This window comes from Melozone crissalis, unplaced genomic scaffold (genome assembly GCF_028551555.1).
Source record: "Melozone crissalis strain CALT ecotype California unplaced genomic scaffold, PUWL_Pcris_2 ptg000013l_1, whole genome shotgun sequence".
Lineage (NCBI taxonomy): Eukaryota > Metazoa > Chordata > Aves > Passeriformes > Passerellidae > Melozone > Melozone crissalis.
The window spans coordinates 51730846-51754372 of NW_026535791.1; the positions used below are offsets into that span (position 1 = coordinate 51730846).

General features: G+C 38.0%; 1 protein-coding gene across 4 annotated transcripts in view; it reads right to left on the minus strand.

Moving 5' to 3' along the window:
* MYO16 (myosin XVI) overlaps positions 1 to 23527 on the minus strand; it is a 361146-nt gene that overhangs the window by 22223 nt on the left and 315396 nt on the right. For all 4 annotated transcript variants that reach the window (XM_054271508.1, XM_054271509.1, XM_054271511.1 and 1 more), the window contains exons 33-34: positions 7030 to 7188; positions 3789 to 3880 (exon numbers count right to left, since the gene is read on the minus strand). In XM_054271508.1, the coding sequence (XP_054127483.1) occupies positions 3789 to 3880; positions 7030 to 7188 (251 nt within the window). The remainder of the gene's footprint in view (positions 1 to 3788; positions 3881 to 7029; positions 7189 to 23527) is intronic.

Sequence of the window (23527 nt, forward strand, 5' to 3'; positions counted from 1 at the left end):
ACAAGGAAAGCACAAAACATAGGAAAGCTAGTGTCTTGGGTTGGGAGGATCTACTGTCTGAACAAACAAAAGCACATGAAACTTTTCAATAACTGGTTTCACCCCAAATTCATACTTCAACTTCCATCTTCACAGAGAATGAAGTTACAGTCCGATATCAGATGTTAGTTACTTCATATTTTTATGTGATATTTTTCAGCCTATTGATAAAAAACACTTGGAAATCTATAGCTGTAAGGCCACAAAACAACATGAAGAAAAAGGGAGTAGTTTAAAAACCCTAGTTTGTTGTTCTTTTGACATGCAAAACTCTTATTTTGTTTTGATGTATGTTCTTTCATTCCTGAGGAGACAAAAATTAAACCTCAATACTCCTCCACTTTTTCTAAAAGAACAAAGTAGAATTTTATTCCATAACTTTCCAATGAGAAATATTTTGTTAGTGTTTGAATTTTTCCATTTTTATTCTTTTTCATTCAGGAAAAATTGCCCTTTTTGTAACCACTGCCTTAGAAAATTAGCATTTATGGCCAACAGTAAACCTTTTTATTTTTTTTTTTTCAGCAGACTTCATTTTAGGATGATCATCTAGATGATGTCTTATGCTTGGTAACTACTTTCAAAGAAGTTTACTAAAAGATTGATCTATATGCTACATGTTAACAGACACTGACCTGAAGAATTGTCTCTGGAGTGTGTAGATTTGCAGTGTGCAGAACTGTCAGACAGTGATGCAGGTAATTAGCACCTGATGTGACAACACAATGGTACCATAGCCACAATGTCTCGGCTTAATGGAATGGATATTCACCTTGAGATCCTGTGACACAAATGCAATGAACTAACCCTCACTGTCACTTCAGTAAGGAACTAGCAGGGAGATATTTAAAAATCCATAAATCTTGGAAGCTCCTGAAAGCTAGAGAACCAGTTTCCTTTAGCTGAAGTGACAATGGCTGCCAAGATATCCAAGGAACTAAATTTTTCTCTTTAGAGCAATTAGTCAATCATGGACCTGTGAAAAAATATGTCCCACTTCATACAGCTGTGCAGGAATTATTTTAAGTGATAAGGTTACTACAGTGAAGCCTGGCAAAGATTTTACAATCAGCTTGTACGCTGTTAGAGTCTCTAGCAGCATGCTAAGAAATGTCAACAGTAATTAAACCCAGTCATTTTCAAATATATGCCATGCTTTGGCAATGCTGAGGAAGGCTTTTCACAGTAAGAATTCTCAGCCCTGCGAGCATAGATTTTTTTTTAAGATTTTTTTTTCTTTTTATGGGAAGAAGAACATTTTTCTTGTTTTCTTTTGGCAACACCATTTTGGAAGATGTTTATTCATTAACGGAATTATATCAAAAATCACAGAACTACAGGTTTCTTCTCTCAACTTGTCACAGTTCTTACTGAGCTTGAATTTAAGGATTGTCCCTGTGTGCAATTCCAAGTACATTGCATGGAATTTATTTTAAAAATTTGTGAAACACTTTGGCAAAACATCTGAAAATTTACTGAAAAGTGGCATTTCAAAATACTGGAAAAAAATTGTGTTAAGGTTTTGGCAAGTACTTTTGGAAAAATAAAAAGCACAAATTTGCAAATTGTTAACAACTTGCTCCAAAAATAAAACATTTAAATGTTGTTTCCATTTGCAAAGGATTGAAGAAGAGGACAGTGGCTCCCCTATATCCAGTTCATTTAATTTTTTGTACTGTACTGATGTAGTAATTTAAACATGACCATCTTGACCCAGGTAAGCTCATTAGCACCAGAGGTGTGAGGCGCTGCAGGACAAAAGCTTCTCACTGCGTGAGGTTTGTAACTGAAGCAGTGTCAGAGACTTGGACTTTTCATTCGCTAGAAAGGTCTCTTTGGCCACTCTCATAGGTAGTAAGTACTTGGTTGATGTAATAAAAATGTAACAAAGACAACTGGAAACACCCTCATCCAGAATACTCCTCTGGAGACAGAAGAAAGGATTTTCTTTCACAATAGGGTCAAAGCCCATTTTTGAGAGTCTGAGAGGTATGGTGAGGTGTGGTGCGCAAGATGGATTTGCTCCCATCTATGCTCCAGTGAGATCTAGCCAGCCTTACTCAAGGGATAAGTGTAGTGCTGACTGCTGTCTTGGCGCAATTTTTCAGCTCAGAATAGGCCCTGTAGTTACATGCTTCTGACAGTAAGGCAGAAAAACAAAAAGTGAAAGCTTTTGTACTGGTTGGCTCACATATTTATCCAGTTGAAACCTAATGTTTTTCAGAGCTGCATTAACACCGAGTATGATGTCGAAGGTTGAATCTTGCTCCTGCTGGAGTCAAAGGCCAAACATTCATTTAACTTGGCTAAGGCCAGTGTTTTGTTGTTATGAAATGTCAGCTGTCCCCCACAGACAACAAGTGATAAAGCACTTCTCTTACCTTCTGGTAAAATAGTTTGAAAATGGTAAAATTGGTGAATGAGAGGTTTCTGTTGAGAAAAGTCCTCTTAGCTCCAACTTGTTTTCTATTTGGACAATATTTAGCTTTACTGTAGACTTCTTACAATCATCTCAAATAAAAAAAAACGACTTGGGACTACCCATTTAGAAAAGTGCACTGAAGACATAATGACAATAGGAGAATACACTAATGCTGTTTAAGTGAAGTAATATAATAATAAAATTTTTGAATGCTCCCATGCCAGAATTGGCTACTTAGAAGGTAAAGTGGTTCACATTAGATACAAAATATTGAAGAAAGAACTTTAAAAAAATCTTATTAAAATGTTTATCCCTTACTGTATTTGGGTTGCTCCCAGACAAAGGAAGGAATGATGAATCTGACTCCATGTTCTCAGAAGGTTAATTTATTATTTTATGATGCTATATCATATTAAAGAATGCTATACTAAACTAAAGACTATAGAAAGGATACTTACAGAAGGCTAAAAAATAATAATGAAAACTCGTGACTCTCTCTCCAGAGTCCTGACACAGCTTGAGCCTGATTGGCCAATAAGTCAAAATAATTCACAGCAGAAACCAATGAAACAATCACCTGCTGGATAAACAATCTCCAAACACATTCCAAAGGAGCATAACACAGGAGAAGCAAATCAGATAACTATTGTTTTCCTTTTTCTTTGAGGCTTCTCCGTTTCCCAGGAGAAAAATCCTGGGTGAAGGGATTTTTCAGAAAATGTGAATGCCACAATGCCTTTTTGTTCATTTAATGCACATCAGAATTAATCTATGTTGCAATTTTAAAATTACTTTAGCTCATTAGAAATGTTAAGAAAACCAATGCAAGTGTCACATTACCTTAGTAGCTGCTGCTGTTTTACTTGATAGATATTTTGATTTCATTACTTATTGGCATTTGTACAGAAATTGTGAAGAGCAATTTTTTAGGTCTTCATTGTTTTTAATTTTAAAAGTATGATATAATTATGCATTTAATTCTACCAGGTTCATGCAAGTATTTCTGGTATGAATGAATCAGTACCTTGAGAGAGATAATATCGTGGTCCTCTCAGGGTTAAAAGACATATTTCTTGCCTGGAAATAGCATCCTCACAACCAGCAACAATATGTTTCATAAATTTTGAGCTCACTATAAAAACCGTTCAGTCGAAAAAAAAAAGGTAGTAAATTCATTATTGTCTTTAGCTCAATACAAACCTGTTAAAGAAGTCTGCATTTTTCAATGCCAATACCCAAATCTGAATCAAGAGAAAGCTTTCAACATGTGCCTATTATGATCTTTTTATCTTTTAGTGGTTTAGCAGGCTATCAATGAAATATTTACCTGACTAGTGTGGCTCTCCCTGTGCCTTTGAATAGATGAGCCTGCTGTAGTGCTGGCAGACAGTCTGGAAAAGTCATTTTCCTCTGGTAATCCTAAAGCAGAAAAATACTAAATTATAATCTGAGATTTATGCACTGGTTGATTTCAAAATGAGGTTCAAAAGACCTTGATATGTTTTACTAAAAAAGAAACAAAAAAAAACCCAAATCACATATTTCCTGAATATTTACTATTTCCATGCTTACTGAAACAGAAAAGTTCTTTTTTGCCATGTAGGTATAGTATAATAGGTATGCATGCTGGTTGACAAGAAGGACCAATTGTAACTAAAAAGCCTGCAAATATCACTTTACCTATACACTGGCCAGGGATTCCTCCTGCAATGCAGAAATCCCTGGTTCCTCTTCCCCTGGCTTGTTTTCATGGCAGAAGCAATGCAAAGGCAAAAAAACCATGCCTGAAGCATTCTGCTCTCAAATTATATCTCTGTGTCACACAGGAACTCAATATTAGGTCCAGGATTCAAAACTTCATCCCCTCAGTATAAAACATGTTTTTTGGAAGTCTTGTAACTATAATGCACTCTCGATGTGGGAATTAGCTGTCCCAAATTTATCTGTGTAAAAACCAGTTACCCAGTGTAAAACAGCCAGGTAATCTCCTTCCCAAGAGAAACAAACACCTCTGCAAAGCTGATCCTATCGTGAGGCTCACAGCTTGTGCTTCCCCATCACTTCTGCAGCAGTGGGAATGGCATTCACACAGCACTGCAGGGGATCTGAAAGGTGGGATGAGGGGAAGCAAAGACAGAAGCAGAAACAAAGGGAATCCATTATGGGCAATATTGAGGACCTCACAGACCAGAATCACAGACACCATGGTAGGTCTGTGTGTTGGGCTAGCAGAGCTGGAAATCATTTTTCCCACAGCAGCCCTCATAGTGCTGTGCTTGTGGTGGGTTGACCCTGGATGGATGCCAAGTGCCCACTCAAGCAGCTCCATCACTCCCCTCCTCAGCTGGACAGGGGGAGAAAAGATAACAAAGGCTTGTGGGTCGAGATAAGGACAGGAGAGATCACTCACTGGTTGCTGTCATGGGAAAAACAGACTCAGCATGGGGAATTGAACTGAATTTATTTATTACCAATCAAAATCAGAGTAGGAAAATGAGAATTAAAACAAAGCTTAAAACCCCTTAAAGCCTCTCTATCCTCCTTTTAGTTTCCCCCTAATAACAGTCCCTTCCCACAACTTTGTAACTAGGGACAACAGTTTTTAAATTTTCTTTGTTTTTCTGAATAAAGCTCATGTAAAGTATTCATAAATATGGATCTTTTTCTACATCATCTGGACTTCCTCTGAACACACAGACAGTGAAGAAGGCAAATCCCTTATTTGAAGCTCAGGACCTCGTTTGAACCAGGTCAAATCTGAGAGAGTCCAGCATTTCAGTTCTTTACTGCTTGGTGCAAAGGGAATCTGACCCTGGCCTCCCAGTAATTGGAATTATGTGTTGTTTTGAGGTGAGATTATCACTTTTTGAAGCTGGGAAATGATATATTAGGTATGTACAGGGGAAAGGTGTGACATCCAAGGCCTCTAGTGTACTGCTAGTCTTGTAAATTATATGTCAGGTACCACTATTGCATTCTTGTCTACATCAAATTCTCTGTACTTCAGGTAAAAATTCTCCCTTTGTAAGATCACGTTTTTTGGTTGAGTGAAAGGCTTGAAATAAATTTCCATCTAAAAGATCTCAGTTTTTTGTGAATGCAAAACAACCCCCTTTTTCAAATAATTTCCTGAACTAAAAATTTATTTACATGGATTCAGTTTGGATCCATGTCAAATAAAGTAGTAAAAAATTACCAAAATTTTAATGCAAAGTACCTTCTAAAAGTAGGTGCTATTCACTTAATTCAAATAAAAGGTAAAATGTAAAATTTTTTCATAATTCTAGACCACCACAAATGAATAAAAATACTTTACTAAGCCAAACAGCAAGTTCTGAAAAATATATTGATTTTGTACTATGTTAATACACTTTAGAATTGACTGCCCAGGACAGCCTTGAGCTAAGAATCAGATTATCAATGATTTTCTGTTTATTTCTGCAAAAAGCACTTTGATAATTGGCCTTATCAAATAAGTAAAGTTTCCATGTACAGCAACAGCATGCTGTCACAGACATGGCAAGCAGAGGCTTGGTAGAGCTTGGAAAGACAAATGGAGCTGTTGATTACATCCTAAGAGCTTTCCTTTACGTACACCTAAGTAAATATTAGGATATCACAGTTGTGCATTGAGTAAGACCTTGTTTAATTCAGTCCAAGGTTGGCAGCATCAGTTTAGCTGGGCCAGAGGCAAAATTACAAGAACCTAAGTTAGTCAGGGGTGCAGTCTGGAGTACAAACTACACCATCTGGATTGGGCTTTCCCGCAACTACTCTCAAGTTACCAAAAGTTAAATTTGGCTTTTTTTTTCTTTGTTTTGGTTCAAAATTAAGTTTTTTATACATTATTGCTGCAATTATACGTGGCACTGTTTTGGGTGATGTAGGACCACAACTTTCAGCATTGCAATGTAAAAGGTTATTTCAGGCTGTCTGATTACTTTGTCTATTTGGCAAAGAGCTCTTTCTTTCAGACTAAGAATTCTGCTAAGTATGGAAGATTTGTGGTGAAATCACTGTTTTATAGCACAGAGATGTAGAAAGTTGCTACTCCTGTCAAAAAAGAAGTAAAAAATAAGAGCAATTAAATTCATTACACAAAATGAGAAAATAACTTCTATTAAAAATCTGAACTCAGAGAGGTGTTACTTAGGATTAGTGCTTTTAGAACCTTGAAACATATTCTGTCACTGCTCTTGTACCATTTTGTATTGCAATAATAATAAACATTTCATTCACTCGTAAGGCACCTACAGCAAAGGGAGATCCTGATTTCCTATTTTCTGTCCCATTTTTGTTGATTATAGGATCAGAATCTCAAATCTCAGACCTCCATACCTTAGGCTGCTTACAGACTTGGAGCTGAAGGAATTACAAATTCCTCAACAGAGGCTGTTTTATGTTCTTCACATTCAGCTTTTATTGGAGAGGGACTTATCAGTTCACACATAGAAAGTTAAGCCAGTTCCAGAAAGAGATATTTCACAACTCAGAAGATTCGAGCCTCATTCAAGGAAATACTTCAGCAATTTTATGTTAGAAGAATTTTGGGATTAAGAACTACTTACCATTTGATACTGAATTTCCATTTTCAGCAGTCACAGAACTGGACAATGGATTAGATGACTGAGTTCCATGATTATTTGCATTTTTATCCTGTGTTTCTGATCCAGGATCTGATGTATTTGGATCTTCCCTGCTCCTCAAGTTCAGATTAGTTTCAGCACCTGACAGAAACAGAAAATATGATTGTTAGCTTCCTATTAACTAGTGCCTTTCACATGTAATTAAATGAAAACTAAACTAACACAGAGAGACTAAGTTACTTTATTAAATTAATCACTAAATTCACAAGTCCAGTGATAAAAGTGAGAGGTTTAAATCAGTGATTTTTGCAAGTTTGGCTTTTTTTTGGTTGGTTGATTTTTGTTGGTTTTTTTGTTACTGCTACACTTGTAGCTTTTTTAAGTTTAAGGGAGTGAAAGGCATTACAAAATTTCATTTGTATTGTTTCTTCCCACAGAAATATCAGTGGATATAGCTCACCAAGTGTTTGTATTGTTTCTATTTTAAGATTCTATTTCACTTGAGCTTGCATAGCACTGTCATCATTGCAATGCCTTTCATCATTGCACTAAATAATACAAGAACAGATATAATGTGATCTTATTCTTTTCTTTTACCACCTACCACAAGAAACAAACTGGCTTTTGAGATTAAACCATAGTAGCAATATTCCTCCCAGCAGATCCTCCCTGTGGCCATTGTTTACCAGCCTCAGGGCTCTCCAGCCATCAGTTGTCATTTTCTATAAAGTGCCAGCTATTCAAGTCAGAGCCTTTTAGCCAAATTTCCTCAAGACATCAAGAAGAGGTCTGATCCGGTAGGAGTTCCAAAGCTTTTTAGCATTTGTTCAAAGAGAAGGGCAAAACAAAGCCCTTATCTTTTCTCCCTCTGACTGAGTGCACGTCCAGGAGAACCAGAACAGCTCACAGCAAAGTGCCTGGAGCTGCCTCTGAGCTTGCCTGGCTCTGTCAGCCCAGGGCTCCACAAGAAACAGCCTCAAGCCATTGGCTGTGCCCCAGTGGGGCCCCCACTGGAGCTCAGGGCCAGGGACACGTTCAGAGCTGCAAGACAGGATGGATGGGGACAGCAGCAGGGCCCCCACTGCAGGACCTGTGTCCCTGTATCCCCACTCCTTTCCAGTGTGACAGGGCTGATGAAATGCTGCACTGGCAAGGTTATGCATTTTCTTAAGGATTCATTTATTTTCTATGTTTTTTTTGGTTGGTTGTTTGTTTCTTTTTTTGTTTCTGATTGGTGGGTTTTCTGTTTGTTTTTCTTTTGCATTTTTGGGGGGTTTTGTGTGTGTTGAAGATATATACATATTCTTTCCTTGCCACAGTCGGGTTTGATTCATATAAGACAAAACTGAATTTGGTGCTTTCTCTATTTCAGTCTTCCAAACTATTTCTGCTCCCTCTGAGGCCTGGCCTTTGCTGCAGGGCCGATGTGTTATGGTGACCCTGGTGCAAAGGTCCTCCTGTAACACTCTAAAATAAAAATGTTCTTTCTGTGACAACTCTGAGAGAGTTATTCCTTGATTTTGGTTATCATAATTATAGCAAGAACCAAGAGAGGCCAAAAGACTAGCAATTAAAACCAACATTTGAGCATTCATCCATGCTTCCAAAAACATCCTCAGCTCTCCCAAACATATGATATATTCTTATAAATCTCAAGCACATGAAAATTTTTCAAGGGGAAGGAAAAGGATTTTTTTTCACCAGGAAAGAGACGCTTAACCTGAAGATTTTACAGCCCAATGTTGACTGTTCTGTCAATTTTTCATTTCTATGCCTGAAATAAAAAAAAAAAAAATCCAACTGACTGGGAAGCCCCAACATTAAAAACTTAATTAATGAAATGGAAGCTTTAAATCCATTCTGGTTCCCTCAAAATATTTAATTTAATTGAAAAGGTATTTCCTATTTTTGTTTAGCTTTTAGTTATCTAACACTGAATTGTTCTTAATATTTCCTTGTCTAAAAAAAATCTGTCTTAAAAAGTCAAAAAGTTAATTTTCAAACTGTCAGATAAAAGATTTCCATGTTAGTTTGATTTTTGTCCCTTCCTCTCTTGCCCTCTTTCCTTGATCATTATTTTTTGTGAGATCTGATTGGATTGTTTCCGTGACACTGAAACATAAAATAAAATATTTAATCAAATGGATCTTCAGGCAAATGTGCTTTGTATTGCAAAAATTAGGCCAGCTCCACCCACAATAACTGACTTGGGAGAGGCTGAGATGGAAAGTCTGAGATGGAAAATGCATACGGTACAATTTTAAGAGCATGCCTGATTTAGCTTTTGTACAAGCAAGTTGACTGCAAAATGTATCTTTGCAGCTCATTTTAAATTTGTCTGAAAAGGAAATGTCACTTTTACATGTTACTAGTCAGTGCACTTGCCTATAGATCATAATCCACCTACATAATTATTGTGCCACTTTTTACATAAAGCTTCTTGGGGAAGTGGCTGGGATCCTTATTTTTCTTGATATTAGAAAGATTTATTGATTTGCCTGACATGTGTAATTCATTTCAGAATGAACAAGTAGAAAGAATTTTTCTTGCATTGGTGTTTGCAGAAGCCTTTTGTTTCATAGGTACATCGATATCTTTTCAGGGCATTCACAAAGGGCTCTTGGAAAAAAAAATCTTTTCTTCTTTGTATCTGTAAAATGAAATACCACAAAGAACTGTGGATAGCTACTATGAAGCTAGAATATCATAATAAATTGGCAGAAATAAGTAGTGGAATATATGCAGCATATCTTTGGGGACAAATATCTAGACAGAAATTTGTTATCCCATTTGCTATATTCAATCATGGTAAGAAATGCACCCTGTTAGTTTCTGAACAGAAAACTATATAGAGAAAATATATTTCATAGTCCTTTATTTAGCTGATCTTGGGGGGTGGGAAAGAACCCTATATTTTATTTCAAAATAATCTGGGTTACATAAAGGTACTTGAACTAATTTCCTATATATAGGCATCTTCAGCTTCTCATTGGAGAAGATTCATGTGAGCCTACAGAACAAGTTTAACTGTGTACATCAGCAAACTTCAACCAGAGGTCAGCAGAGAGCCCCTGAAATCAGCTCTGCCCCACAGGGGACAAGCTCCCCCTGGCCCAGGCTCTGCTGACAGGACACGCCCCAGCCCTGAACATGCACTGTGTGCAGTTCTGGGCTCCTCAGTACAAGACAGACAAGCTACTGGAGAGGGTCAGTGCAGGGTCACAAAGATGATGAGGAGTTTGGAGCATTTCTCTTATGAGGACACACTGTAGGAGCTGGGCCTCTTTAGTCTGGAGAAGGCTGAGAGGGGATCTCATCAATACATATAAATAAATATCTCAGTGGTGGATGTCAAGAGGATGCCAGGATCTTTTTGGTGGAGCTCAGTGACAAGGAGCAGTAGCTATAAACTAAAACACAGGAAATTTCACCTTCCACCTTCTGAGGAAGGACTCTACATTGAGAATGGCAGAGCACTGAACAGGCTGCCCAGGGGTCCTGTGGAGTCTCCATCTCTGGAGACACTCAAAACCCATCTGGACATGCTCCCATTGTAGTGACCCTGCTTTGCCATGGGGTTGGACTGGGTGATGTCCAAAGGTCAATTCCAACCCTAACAATTCTGTGATTCTGTGACTGCTGGAGTAAACTTGCTCCAGGTTCTCAGCATCTTTCTGCAGTGGGAGGCACAACCTGGCCCCAGTACCCGGGTATGGTCTAACAGGGAGTGCTGGGTGGAGGAATGACCGACACAGCCCTGGATGCAGCTGGCTGCCTCTGCTGCCAAGGCTCACTGCCAGCTCCTGTCCAGCTCCCAGGGCCCCCAGCACCCTTTTCCCAGAGCTGCTTCCCCCATTCCCTATGTCATTGTACTTTTCAAGGTGCAGCACTTTGCATTTGCTTTTTCATTATACATGCCAGAAGGTCCTGACTTTATCTTCTGTGCTGAGGTATCCCTCTCTGTCCTGCCCCCATACTATTCAAAATATCTCTGAGCATAACAAAGGTGTCTCCTGACATTTTATTATAATATTTCTATTTAAAATTCCTACTAATTCCTATTTTATCTGTCAAGTATTGGTCTGAAAAGCACTTTTCCCTCATGTTTTCTTAGTCACTTAACACAGAAGTTTGGACTTTTCTCCACATGAATGCCAATGTGCTCCTGCTGCCATCAAACTCTGCAGGTACAAGTATGCAGTACTCTCTCATCCCTTATCAACATTCTAAAACTATCAGAAATATTTTAAGACACAGAAAAAAACCCCTTATGGTTCCTAAATTTTAACATCTTCACCAACATGACAAATCTTTTTTTTTTCAGACTTGTGCTCTGCTGTTCTCACTAGATGGATGGATTACTTACCAGGTTTCAATATTTTTTTTAAATTAATGACATCTTTAACAGTTTTCAGCTGCTAATAAACGCTATTTGTAGAGACATCCATGCCTACTTGCAAGAGACTAGCTACAAAGACATATCAGCTGTAGAGCATGGTGGAAGTTCATGATTATAACAGGAATACAAGCTTAAAGTGAACAATCTAGAGTCTGCAAAAGTGAACACTGTTTGGATTATTATTTCAGTAAACTGACTTTGCCAAAAAGGTATCTCTGACTCAGTAAAGTCCCACTCTGACTAATCTTGCAGCTAATGAGGATGTACGGACTAAAAGCAAGCTCCATATTCCAACAAATCCACAATTAATTACATCAGCATTACTTGAAAAGTGCAAGAGGAACAGTATGCAAAAGAGGCAGCTCATGAAACCCACAGTTGTTCATTATTAGTGTTCTTGGAAGAGACCGAGTTTAAAACTCAAGATAAAATCATAAGGCACAGGATGGACAGAATTGCACTTATTTTGTAAAAAAAAATTCCAGAGTATGGCAATGATGGAAATTAATGTATTTGCTTCCCCCCATTTTTTAGTCACTGTCTCACTTTTAAAAGAAACCAAGACACTGAAAGTCTACATGCTAAAACTTTTTTGTCAGAAGATTGACTTAAAGTCTTGATTGAGCTATGACTTCCAAATATCCTATTATAAAACTCTTTTTTCTCAAACAAAAAATGTATTACCCTAAGCATCATAGTTATTTCATAAGTAGTATTTAGCCTGAACTAATGATTTATCACCAAATTAGAAAATGAATCAGTATTAGCTCTATTCATATGACGGATTAAAGTACAAAACTGAAATATTTTGAGAGACTATTAGTTTTCTAAGGAAATCATATACTTAGCCTATTTTATAAAGTATAAAGACAAAATATAAATTGATGACTAATATCAGAATTTAGGTGGAATCATCATAGACTCATTGTACAGCAACATATCAAAACCAGTATGTTATTAAAGGCCCAGCAGTAACTCACCTGAGAGGGTTGCATTTTTTTTTTTCTGTCAAATCCCTTGTTTTGCTCTCCTTTCTTTGAATGTAGATATATCCATAATGTATATGGATAAATTTGTCCCCATATGTTCTTTTTCAAATCCTTCTCCTTTTAACATTTAGTGCTCATTTACAGTCTAACTGAGAGCTCATTAATAACAACAGAAGACTCCACTGCTTTCAGCAGGTTTTGGATCCCATTCATGCTTACCTTGGATGCTTTGTGCAGCACTGCTTGCTTTGTCTACCCTGGTTATTCAAATGTGATCACAACTGTTCTCTGGCCCTGAGGCAAATGGTAAGAGACCCATATCAGTACTACTACACTTTCCTTGCTCTCCACGGCAGAGAGGAATCCAAATCATCTACTGGGAATAGTGCCTGGAGCTGTGTCTTTCCCTGAACCACTCCCAGATCTGTCTGGAAGGGAGCCAGCCTGTCAGATCCCAAGGAATCCTGGGGATTGCTCTGCACTTCGGCTGTGCCATTCCAAGGACATTCCCTGACATTGGCTCACTCAGTAAAACAGATACAGACCTTCACTTTGACAGCACTAGTGACCACAACCAAAAATCAGTGGTCAGTATTAATCTATCTCAGAAAAAAAAAAAGGAAAAATATGGAAGAAAAACTGCCTTAAAATCATATGGGGCTGGTGGAGCACTGAACTGTTGTACAGCGTCTACCGAAGACAAATTTAAAGGTTTCATCGTGAGTGTACAGGGAGAGCAGATTCTCCCTGTTCTACTCTGGTATAAATGAAGCCATACATTCCTCTCAGTATGATTTGACATGACCATTCTTTCAAGGCACACATTTCCTTAATTAAACAGAGAGCTAATGATGAGTTTCCAGCTCAGAAAATTCAGTGTCACAAGCTAGGCAGGACATATCTCATTCCTAAAGCTTAAACAATATCAGTATAAAATTAAACATTATTTCCTCATTCATGGAAAACATGACTTTCTATAACTAATTATCAATACACAGTTTTAGGTATCAAGATCCGCAGTTATACATTCTGTATCAGCAACTATGAAAACATGAAAATACATAAATTCTGGCAGATAAATTCATGTGGTACAGGAGGAGAAGCTTTTTGTACCTGTGCTACCATGGAATGTAAAAGCTAAATAGCTCAATTTCCTTAAAACTTACAGCTGGTATCCAGCAAAATGCAAATTTCAAATCAAGCAGCTTGTCATTAAACATGTTAATAAGAGAGAACTGATGGATCCTATTAACCAGCATCTGAAAGTCAAGACTTTGCAGACAGAAGGGATTTCTAATCTGTGCTCACACTCTTTCCTGGGAAAATAGGAAATACACTGAATATCCACGGTCAGCCATTAGGAATACACTGAATCCTAATGGCTGACCCTGGATATTTTTTACATTTACAAGGGGATGTTGTAAATGTACACTTGGTGTTTCCTGTTTTGCTCTGACTTACTGTTGAGACATTTTTTGTCTGTGGCATTTGCTAGCTACCCTCAGCACAGGTTGTCTGGGGTGTCCTTTTTGCTGGATAAATGCATATTGCCTCAGAGTAATTCAGTTTACTCACACAGAGTCCCACCGTGACCCTCTGTAACATCACTGTTTACTTTGTCTGCTGAGAGCCGGAGGCAAACAGCTGCATCTTATTTGCTGAAAGAAATGGAGCAGGCTGAAAACTGTCAAGACAGGATTCCCCCAGCCTATTAGCATGTGCTGCCTGTCTCACCCTTTTAGCTGTGCTGCTGGCTGCCACTGCCATCAGAGGCAATAATTATTCCTTGGTTTAGTTCACCTCACAAAGCCTACCCATACAGCAGCAATTGCCTAGGATTCTCCCCCCACCAGTGATGCTCCTAGGAGGGCACAAGTGAATTCATACTGTCACTTCCAGCATCCTTTCCCTCTGAGCTGTGTAAGGGGAGCTATCAGATGGTGTTATTCCAGAAGCCACATACACATGGTATGTAGCATGGATCAGGGAAATACAGAAACAGGCCACTTATTTTGTCAGGGAAGCTGCATTTGTGGAAGCTTTGTGTAAACACTGGAAGCAAAGAGAGGAGACACAGGCCATGGAGATTATCAAGAGACAAAATTCACTCTGCTTGAGGAAAGAGCTCCTCTGAAGAATTTTGTGTTAGTGTGATACCAGCCAGGCAAATTTCAGAGGATGAGGCTGGTAGTAAGAAGGAGGTTGCAGAACCAGCTGCAGGAATTCCTAGGTCTGGTTCAGCCCTTAAGAGCCATCAGCTCAATTATAATTTTGTAAATCACAGCTCTGGAAAGAAGAGAACAAGAACAAGAAGGTTTCTTCTGCTTTCTTCTCTGATGGATTTGTGCTGATAGAAAGACAGTGCTCTTATTTTACATTTATTTCAGTGCCAATCATTACAAGCTACAAACCTTTCCCCCTTTCCTAGCAGCAGTGTCAGGGACATCCCTGGATCAGGTAAACTCTCAGAGCTGGTGTGGGAGGGGTAACGTTCAGACTTTTTTTCCCTGTCTGAAGGACTCTGACTTGTTTGAATTATTTTTTTTTTCCCCAGCACGAGACTAAGAATAGCATTCTGAAATGGAGAAAAAAGCCTTCTCCTACAGTGGTCAAGGATGAAGAATATCTGGACAGGCTGCCATCTCTCCTGCCTGGTAGTATCTGAGCAAGAACTTGGAACATCTTTTCAGTGCAGCAAGTGAGTTGGACTCCAGTCAGTGCACATGTTTCAGAGACTGGGGACTTCATTCATCACATCTTCTCTAGGAAGTGATCCCTGAAGGCCATTCTGAGGTCCATAACAAACCACACAGGGCAGGAAGCAGGACAGTCCCTGTCCCACTGCTTGGGACAATATCCTGCCTGAGAAGAAACATTTGTTGCCTCCATGTCCCCATGTTCCCCATCTTTTCAAGTCTAACATGGAAAAGAAGTAGTTGACTTTACTCTGTTAATAGCTTTATTTACTGCTAGGTGTGTTGATTGGCTGACCAGAGTCTACTTTTTGTATTTGCACATTTAAAACCTGCTGGTGTGCTGGAAAAGGCGGAGGCAATTTGCTAAGAAACACAGCTACCCGTTTTTAAACTGTTGTCTTCAAGTTTGTGTGGATACAGCAGTTCTTCTTGAACATTTAAGTCTGTTTAAGTCTCTGTGTGGTATCTCAGTTGTAGAACAGCCTTTACTGCTGGGCTTTAGCTGATGTTGAAAGAATCTATGTGACGAGACACTGTCTCAACCTTCCTCCCCCTCAAACACAGTTTCAAATACTGTAAAAATAAACCTAAAAAACCACAAACAAACAAACAAACAAACAAACAAGGGTTTGATACTCCCAAAAGCATCACATCAGTTCTATTTACTGCTCCCAGAATGCTTCTACAGATATTTTTCAGGATTTCTCATACCAGCTCTGGCAGTGACTGCAACTAAGAAGTCTTGGCATAAGTGACTGCACTGGACTGAGCAGATAAATTGTTTGAGCTGCTCTTGAGGAGCAATCCAAAGAACATTTTTGGTTCACCTGCACTGTAATCCTCCCCACCAAATAGGGATAGCTGTTCTGGAAAACTTCTCAGAAAACATTCATATTTTGCTTTCCAAGTGAGCTTCTAAGAACAACAAATGAATTTAGATATCTATTTCATTTATTTTTAAGTTCATTTTGAAAGGATAGAGTGATGGTCAATGACACTGTCACTAACCTCAAAGCAAGAACATATGGCTATTGCAGATGCAGTGTGATAAACATCCATACTGTGCACAAATACAGATAATCAGTGGCTAAAAACTGTCACTAAATGCTACACTATGTCAGAATTGTTCTGCAATCAGCCCCTAAGGAAAGAGCTAAGAGAAATAATGAAATGTAAAGCTTCAGGCCTAATTTAATATGTTTTTTTGTTTTAAAATTTTCACCATAAAAAGGTGTGAAAAAAACCCTAATTTTCATGCCTTTCATTTTTAATGAGAATGAAAGCTCAAGCCAAAAGAGCCCTGAATTTAAGGTTTCTGCATTTTCACTAATGGTGCCAGGAGGAAGGCAGATGTCCCTAACTGCTTTAAATGCTCCTCCTACCTCCAGTACTCCACTTCAAAGCACTCGACTACTCTCTCACATCAGAGTGTAGCAGTGTGGAGACAGCATGAGAGTCAGGGTACCCTCACATTTACGATCAAGTCTTTTTTATGAGTCTCTTTCAAATTGTCTTCTCTTGCTTCTCCATCCAGCGCCACAAAATTCCAGTGCTGGAACTAGAACTTAATCCACACACCCAGGCCCGTAGAGTTGCAGAGTTTCATTTCATGATGGGCTGCATGGGTCCTGCCAATAACTCTGGGTCATCCTGAGGGGCTGGAGTTTGCACGGCTCTTGGATACCTGAGCCAAGGAGTTTGGAAGTAGCTTGGCTTGTTTACAAGACAGTCATTCCCCTAAATGCCAACCCTTGAAATGACTACTATTGAACTTATCTAGGTCTAGAAAAAGGTTAACACATTTAGCTGCTAACATTTGCAGTAAGAAGCATTTTACTTCAGTAAGAATCTTTTTTGACATCTTTGAGGCAGACTGTTTCAGTACTTTACAAACATTTTTGGAAGCCTGGACATGAAAGAATATTTACTTCTGCACAGAATTTTGGAAAGCTTGATTTTCATTTAAGCCTAAAACAAATATAAATGTCACAATCTTGACATTTTCTGTGAAATGGAATTATTGTTCTCTACTGAGGTTCTTCACCAAAGATAATTTAATGCTGAGATGGATGTAAAGAAGTTAAAAACATCTGAAGAGATTTCTCACTCAAGCTGAGAATTTAGTTAGAGATCTTAACTAAAATGTATGTCCATATTTCATTCTTCATTATGTTTCTAATGCTGGAATTCCTGTAAAATGAAGTGGCATGACATTTACTGCCAAAACCCCAAATTCTTCTTTGGTGTCAGGAACATAAATGTGGTACAAATAATTTTTTTTCTATTAGATATGGCCAATTTATCACAATTGGTTTACAATTAACGATGTAGTGGTTCCTTAACAAACTAATTTGTGATTCTGCATTGTGAATTACAAATAAAATTCTTAAGGTGTTAAAGAAAAGATGTTGAAGAAAAGACATTGCTATGAAAATAAAAATCCTGTAAATGTCTACCTGATTTATCCAAGTCACAATTAAAAGTGGGATATCATTAAAAACTTTGGGTTTGAAATGCACTAATATGAACCAGTATGGTGTAGTTATTGCACTCAAGTATCAGACAGGATGAAGAGGACACAAAGCAAAGCCAGCTCAAAGGAGAGGATCCAAAATAGAGTAATTAATTTAAAAGAAATGCCCGCAGTTCGCAGAAAGGGACGATATAAAAGGAAGAGAAAAGTCAGTGCAATTACTTTTCCTCAGTGCCCCTCCTCTTCAGCAGTGACTTGGTGTCAATATGAGAGAGTCTGCACTAGGTCTGACCAAGGTGCTGCCTACTCTAGGATCCCTTTCTAGTAGCCATAAATAGATACAGTGTAAGGTCATTGGAAATCAAAAAGTGCAGTGATATTTTCCTCTGTGATCAATACAAGTACTTAAAATGCAAAAGAAATATGAATTTTTATGATAATACCCTTTTTTTTCCCACTTGGAAATTAGACTTAATTTGTTCTTCTAATAATCTTTGGATTAAAATTATTTATGGTAATCACACACAAAGCCTCTTTCACATGTTGGAACAGATAACCAAATCAAATTCCATATTATGTGGTTTTAGGCTGTAACAGCAAACAGTGAAGTCAACCAGAAATTGAAATGCTTTGGTGAAAAAAACCTCAGAACAGAAACCTGGAACAGTCTTCAGCAGCAAAATATACCAGTTTTCAGACATTCTGAAATGGAAAATTATTCTTGGGACATTGTGTTCATCCAGAAACAACAGGTTTTTTCTGTGATACATTATCCAGATAATGGCAGACATCTAGATCAGGAGAAGACTGTTGATTAAGGTGGTATTTTTACAGGCTATATAGATATTCTGAAAATAGGAATCAAGTGTACTTTCTCTAGACTCTTCTAACCTTTTTCTGCTGCAATAATAGAAACCACAATTATTTCCTTGGAAAATCACCTAGCATGGGCTGAATGGCAACTGTATTGCCAGCAGTTCTGCCTCCTCCAGTGTAATTTTCTGTATAGGGCATCTGTGGCTAGCCAAGAAAGGGCATTTTTGTAATGAGTTGCATTGGACTCTTACTAGCAGCGCTTCCTCCCACTTTGCACCTACAGCAAGAGATTCAGATTGAGAGTTGCAAGTAGTCTGTAGTGAAAGTGTATATTTGCCAATGACACTAAACTGGCAAGAGCTGTTGACTCCCTTGAGGGCACAGAGGCCCTGCAGAGAGATGGACAATCAACAATTCTATGAAGTTTAACAAGTGTTGTATTCGGCACCTGGGATGGAGCAACACTGGATGTGCAGACAGACTGGGGAACAAGAAGCTGCAGATCAGTGCCATGGAAAGGGACCTGGGGTTCCTGGTCATTGGCAAGCTGAACATGAGTCAGCAGTGCCCTGGCAGCCAGGAGGGACATCCCTGTCCTGGGGGCATCAGGGACAGCATGGCCAGCTGGGCAAGGGAGGGGACTGTGTATCAGGAAAAGCTTTCTCACCCAGGGTTGGGCACTGGAACAGGCTCCCCGGGGAAGTGATCACAACACCAAGCCTGTTTTCACTTTGAGTGTTTGGACAACAGCCCCAGGCACATGGTGTGATTCCTGGGGTGTCCTGCACAGGGCATGGAATCAGACTTGATGATCCTGACAGGTCCCTTCCAACTCCACATAATCTATCAGAGGTTGATGACTCTCCTGTGTTTAGAGACCTGATCTGAAAATTAGTCACAGAAAGTCACCCTCACTCCCTATTAATTAAGGCAATTATGTAAAAGATATTAATCTCGTTCTGAAAAGTGTGCTGAAGCTTAATTGGCTAAGTTTTAATGAATTGATAATTTTACTTTAAAGATATAGAAGTTTGATGCCTTATACACTCATTCTTCCAGCATCTACAGGTAAAAGATAAAAAGTTGAAAGCGCAGCTTTTTGTATTACTCATGCTTTATAATTTTTTTGCTTTTGCCAAAAAGAAAGTATATCTATTTTGTTGTACAAATAGGAAGGAGATGGAGATATGATTATTATCTTTATTAAGTTGCTTAAGACAAAAAGCTGAGTTGCTTAGAGAGAAAAGGCCTGGGATTTCATCACAGAAGCACAAGTAGGGATTTAATTTGCAATCCACAGTTGAGATGTTAGCTGTGTCACAGCCTGCTCTTCCTGATGATAAGGGAAAATTATTTACTAGATATCAAAGGAATACATGCCTTTGACAGGACAATACTTTTCATACATATACATTACATTTTGTTTTTCTCCAAGTTTGAGTCAATCTCAATAGAGGGTATTTGGCAAGCTTTAGTCCCAAGGTACATCTAAGTATTTGTATTATTTGTCAGTTGTAACTATCTTCCTGTGACTTTCAATGCTTAAACTGGAGAATGTGGGATAAGAAACTGATATGTGAAGCTACCTGCTTCACAAATAATATTGAAAATATGTCACTTAGGAAGTAAGTGAAGAAAGAGGCCACATAATGAACAGATATCAAGGATACTGGACAAATGATAACAGTATTGGTAACAATAAATTGTTAATAATCTAAAGTTTCCACACCTTTGCTGTTTTTACCAAACCATTTGGAAAGGAATAGGTCACTGAAGAATGGGTAGATTTGAATATACATATTTACTTGTACTGAAACACTAACAATATTTTACAAAACTTGATGCCTATATTTTGGGGACATATATAAAGGAAATGTCGTCGTAATTTTTCTTCTTAAGCACCTAGATCTGGGGTTGCAAACTTGTGTATTTTCTTTTTCTCAGACATAGAAGTTGTTTATGTCAATTTTTTCTCAACAAGTGGGAAAAATAGGAAACACTGTGCCTTCATCTCAATGGACTAAAGGTAAGAAATTCACCTCTAGTGAATTAAGGTAAGGTAAAATCACACCTCCTTGGAAGGAGCATACTTCCCCTTCAAAATCCACATGAATACTCTGCCAATCTAAGCATGGGTGATTGGTTAGGATTTATTCTACCTTTTGTTCTGAAGGTGAAATGATTCCCCTTTGCGTGGAATAATTTAATATCAACTATACCAATTAAGAGAAATAACATCACGACCTAGCAAAATCTGAGTATCATTCCTCAACACTGATGAACAGAAAATTCTGTCCTTGCTCATGAATATTCAATATGAAATGCTTAAACATGTAATTGTCTCTTCCTTTTATAAGGAATGTCTTAAATGTTGAGTAGTCAAAAATATTTGGATATCCTGCTAAGGAGTGCTGTTTTGTGATTAAAGGATTGAATTCGGGTTCAAATCTAAGGTCTTGTCTATTTGACAGAGTATGGGCTCTGCACATGACCATTCAGTTTCAGTCTGTCTTGCAGACTAAAATTTTCACTTCCAGAAATCACAGAGAACAAAAAAGACTTAAGTTTCTGTGTATTATCACTTATCTGCTCTCAAGCCTCATTTTATATGGTGTAAAAACAAATACCTGTGTAACAATACAACTGCAGTTTCAATGACAACTCTTCCCAACCTTCGAGAAATCACCTTACCTAGGTTCTCACCTGTTACAGTTTTGCAGAGCAAGAAACTTCTCTTGTTACATGTGAAGTATTATTCATGAAATTGAATACTATATGATCTGGATCATTGTTTGAACCAGCAGGGGCTAGTGATGCATTTTAAAAAAAGGACAGGCTCAACCACCAAGAAAAGAAAGTTGTTGCCGTTTGATTTTTTTTTGTTGCCCTTGTGAAAGACAATGCTCTTAGTTCAGTTCACAATAACTCTTCAGCACATCAGAAAACCACAAATGTGTTCTACTGTAATTCTGGATGATTTTTTCTCACAAAGAGGTCAGGAGCCAAAAGGACATAAGTGTTCTCAGGCCTTGGAATTACTCCTCCAGGCGAGAGGGAGGCATGCTGGGGGACCTGTCTGTATTGCTTTTATATTGCCAAGGAGGCTTTCCTCTCCAATGCTGATGATCCCATACAGAAACTCCCTGATTCCCAGAAGTAACTCTTCCTGACTTCAAAATGGCCCACAATTTTACTTTCTAGTTTTAGTTAAGATTGTCAATGGGTTATAACTTCTCAAAATAAACTGCACATGATAGAGTGCTGTTCTAGGCCATGTCTTCAACTGTCATGAAATTTTATTTTGGTTTTTCTTCACCATATAATTGCCAATAAATAAAATACTAAAAATTATAAAAAGAAAAGGAGGATTCTACTAGGAACTTAATATGCATTAGGCAAGAGGTGGTAAAAATATCAGAAGTAGCACATGACAACTTCTAGTTTTACACAACTTGTAGGGAGTCATCTCTGATGACTGCCATCTTACTACTTTGCATGAAAGGTTAAATAAATTTTTGCCAGCTGTTACCCTAGAAAATAGATGAACACTTGAAGTATGTGAAAAAAGGCAAATTGTAAAAACACACACATATGTTCACTCGTATTTCTCACCTACTTTCAATCCATCTACTTATCCTTGAACTATTCATATATAACTGCACTTAGTATACAGTAGCTTCCTTGCTCATAAAATATTGATTCAGGTTTTTTATCGTATATCTTTCTTGAACTTTGATCTTTCATACTTACTGCTCCCTTGATGAAATATTTAGAAGTACATTTTCCATGTGAAAGGTAAATTTAGAGTTTTTTTATGGTACCCTCTGTTAATGCACTAGCTTCAACCCACATGAGACCCAAGCTGAACTCTATCTTGGTCACATTTAGTTGATCATTGCATTTGCAAAAATCTTCCATTCCAAAGCAACTTTTATTTTAAGGTAAAGGTTATTTTTTTTTTGACCTGGTTGGAGTGGTTTACAACACTTTCTCACCAGGTACATTGAGAGAGACTTGAGAAGACACATCCAAAGAACTAACTTTAATAGTTACTTGCCAGCAGATAAAAATGTACAAGCTTTATGATAAAACAACACTCCTAACTTAAAAAACCAACCAACCAAAATCAACCACAAAACCATCAAAAAATCCACAGAAAACATTCTACATATATTTATAGACAGTGAATGTTATTAATTTTGTCAAAGTAAGCAAACTACTGTAATAACTCCTTTACCAATTTCATCAATTTGAACACTTAGCATAAGAAAAAACATTCTCTTGAGGTTGAGAACTGATGAAATCTCAGTTCACAGCTCACTCAACACACAGAATTGAATTTGGCATACAAGAACAAGCATGGTCCAGCTAAAGCTTTTCAAGGGTCTGGAGGACTCAAGGGTTCTGTCAACCATTGTTTCTCTCATACCTGAATGTTTCTTGTCTCAACCTAGACACTAACTTTCACAAAGCTTGTAGAAACTCACTTTTGAGACCTTTATCTCCTTGTTCTATTTTGGCTGAGGGCTGCCAAGGTTATAAGGAATAGAGACATAGGGTGGCACACAGACATACATGTATATAGAGCAAGAACAAACACCTGCTTCTGTTATAGTGTAGCTGTGTAAATTAGAATATGATACTAAAATCAGTGGAGCAGTAGGTACTTAAGAAAATGGACAATGAATAATAAGAGAATGCATCCTGTTCTCCACAGGACTGTTTTGTATTTCAAATGTATGACTTGGGATTCTTCCCAAAGAGGTGGCACATCAATAGGCCAATGGAAGTTCATCCACACCAAGGCATGTAGCATGGGCAACAAACAGGAGGAGCTAGAAACTGTGCAGTTGGAAAACTATGATTAGTTGAAGTCATGAAAAGTGTTGGTTTTGCAGCTGGACTCAATGATCTTAATGTTCTTTTCAAACCTAAGGAATTCTATGATCATGTATTGCTTGTTTTGAATATGCTGCTCGCAGTTCTTGATTAAGACAAACTGTTTGGACAGATAGAAGTGAAGAAGCAGAGAAAACAGTATAGATTTTCTCACTCCAAATTTTAAATTCACAAAATTCTGTGTTTAGGAGATATTACTATGGGAAGA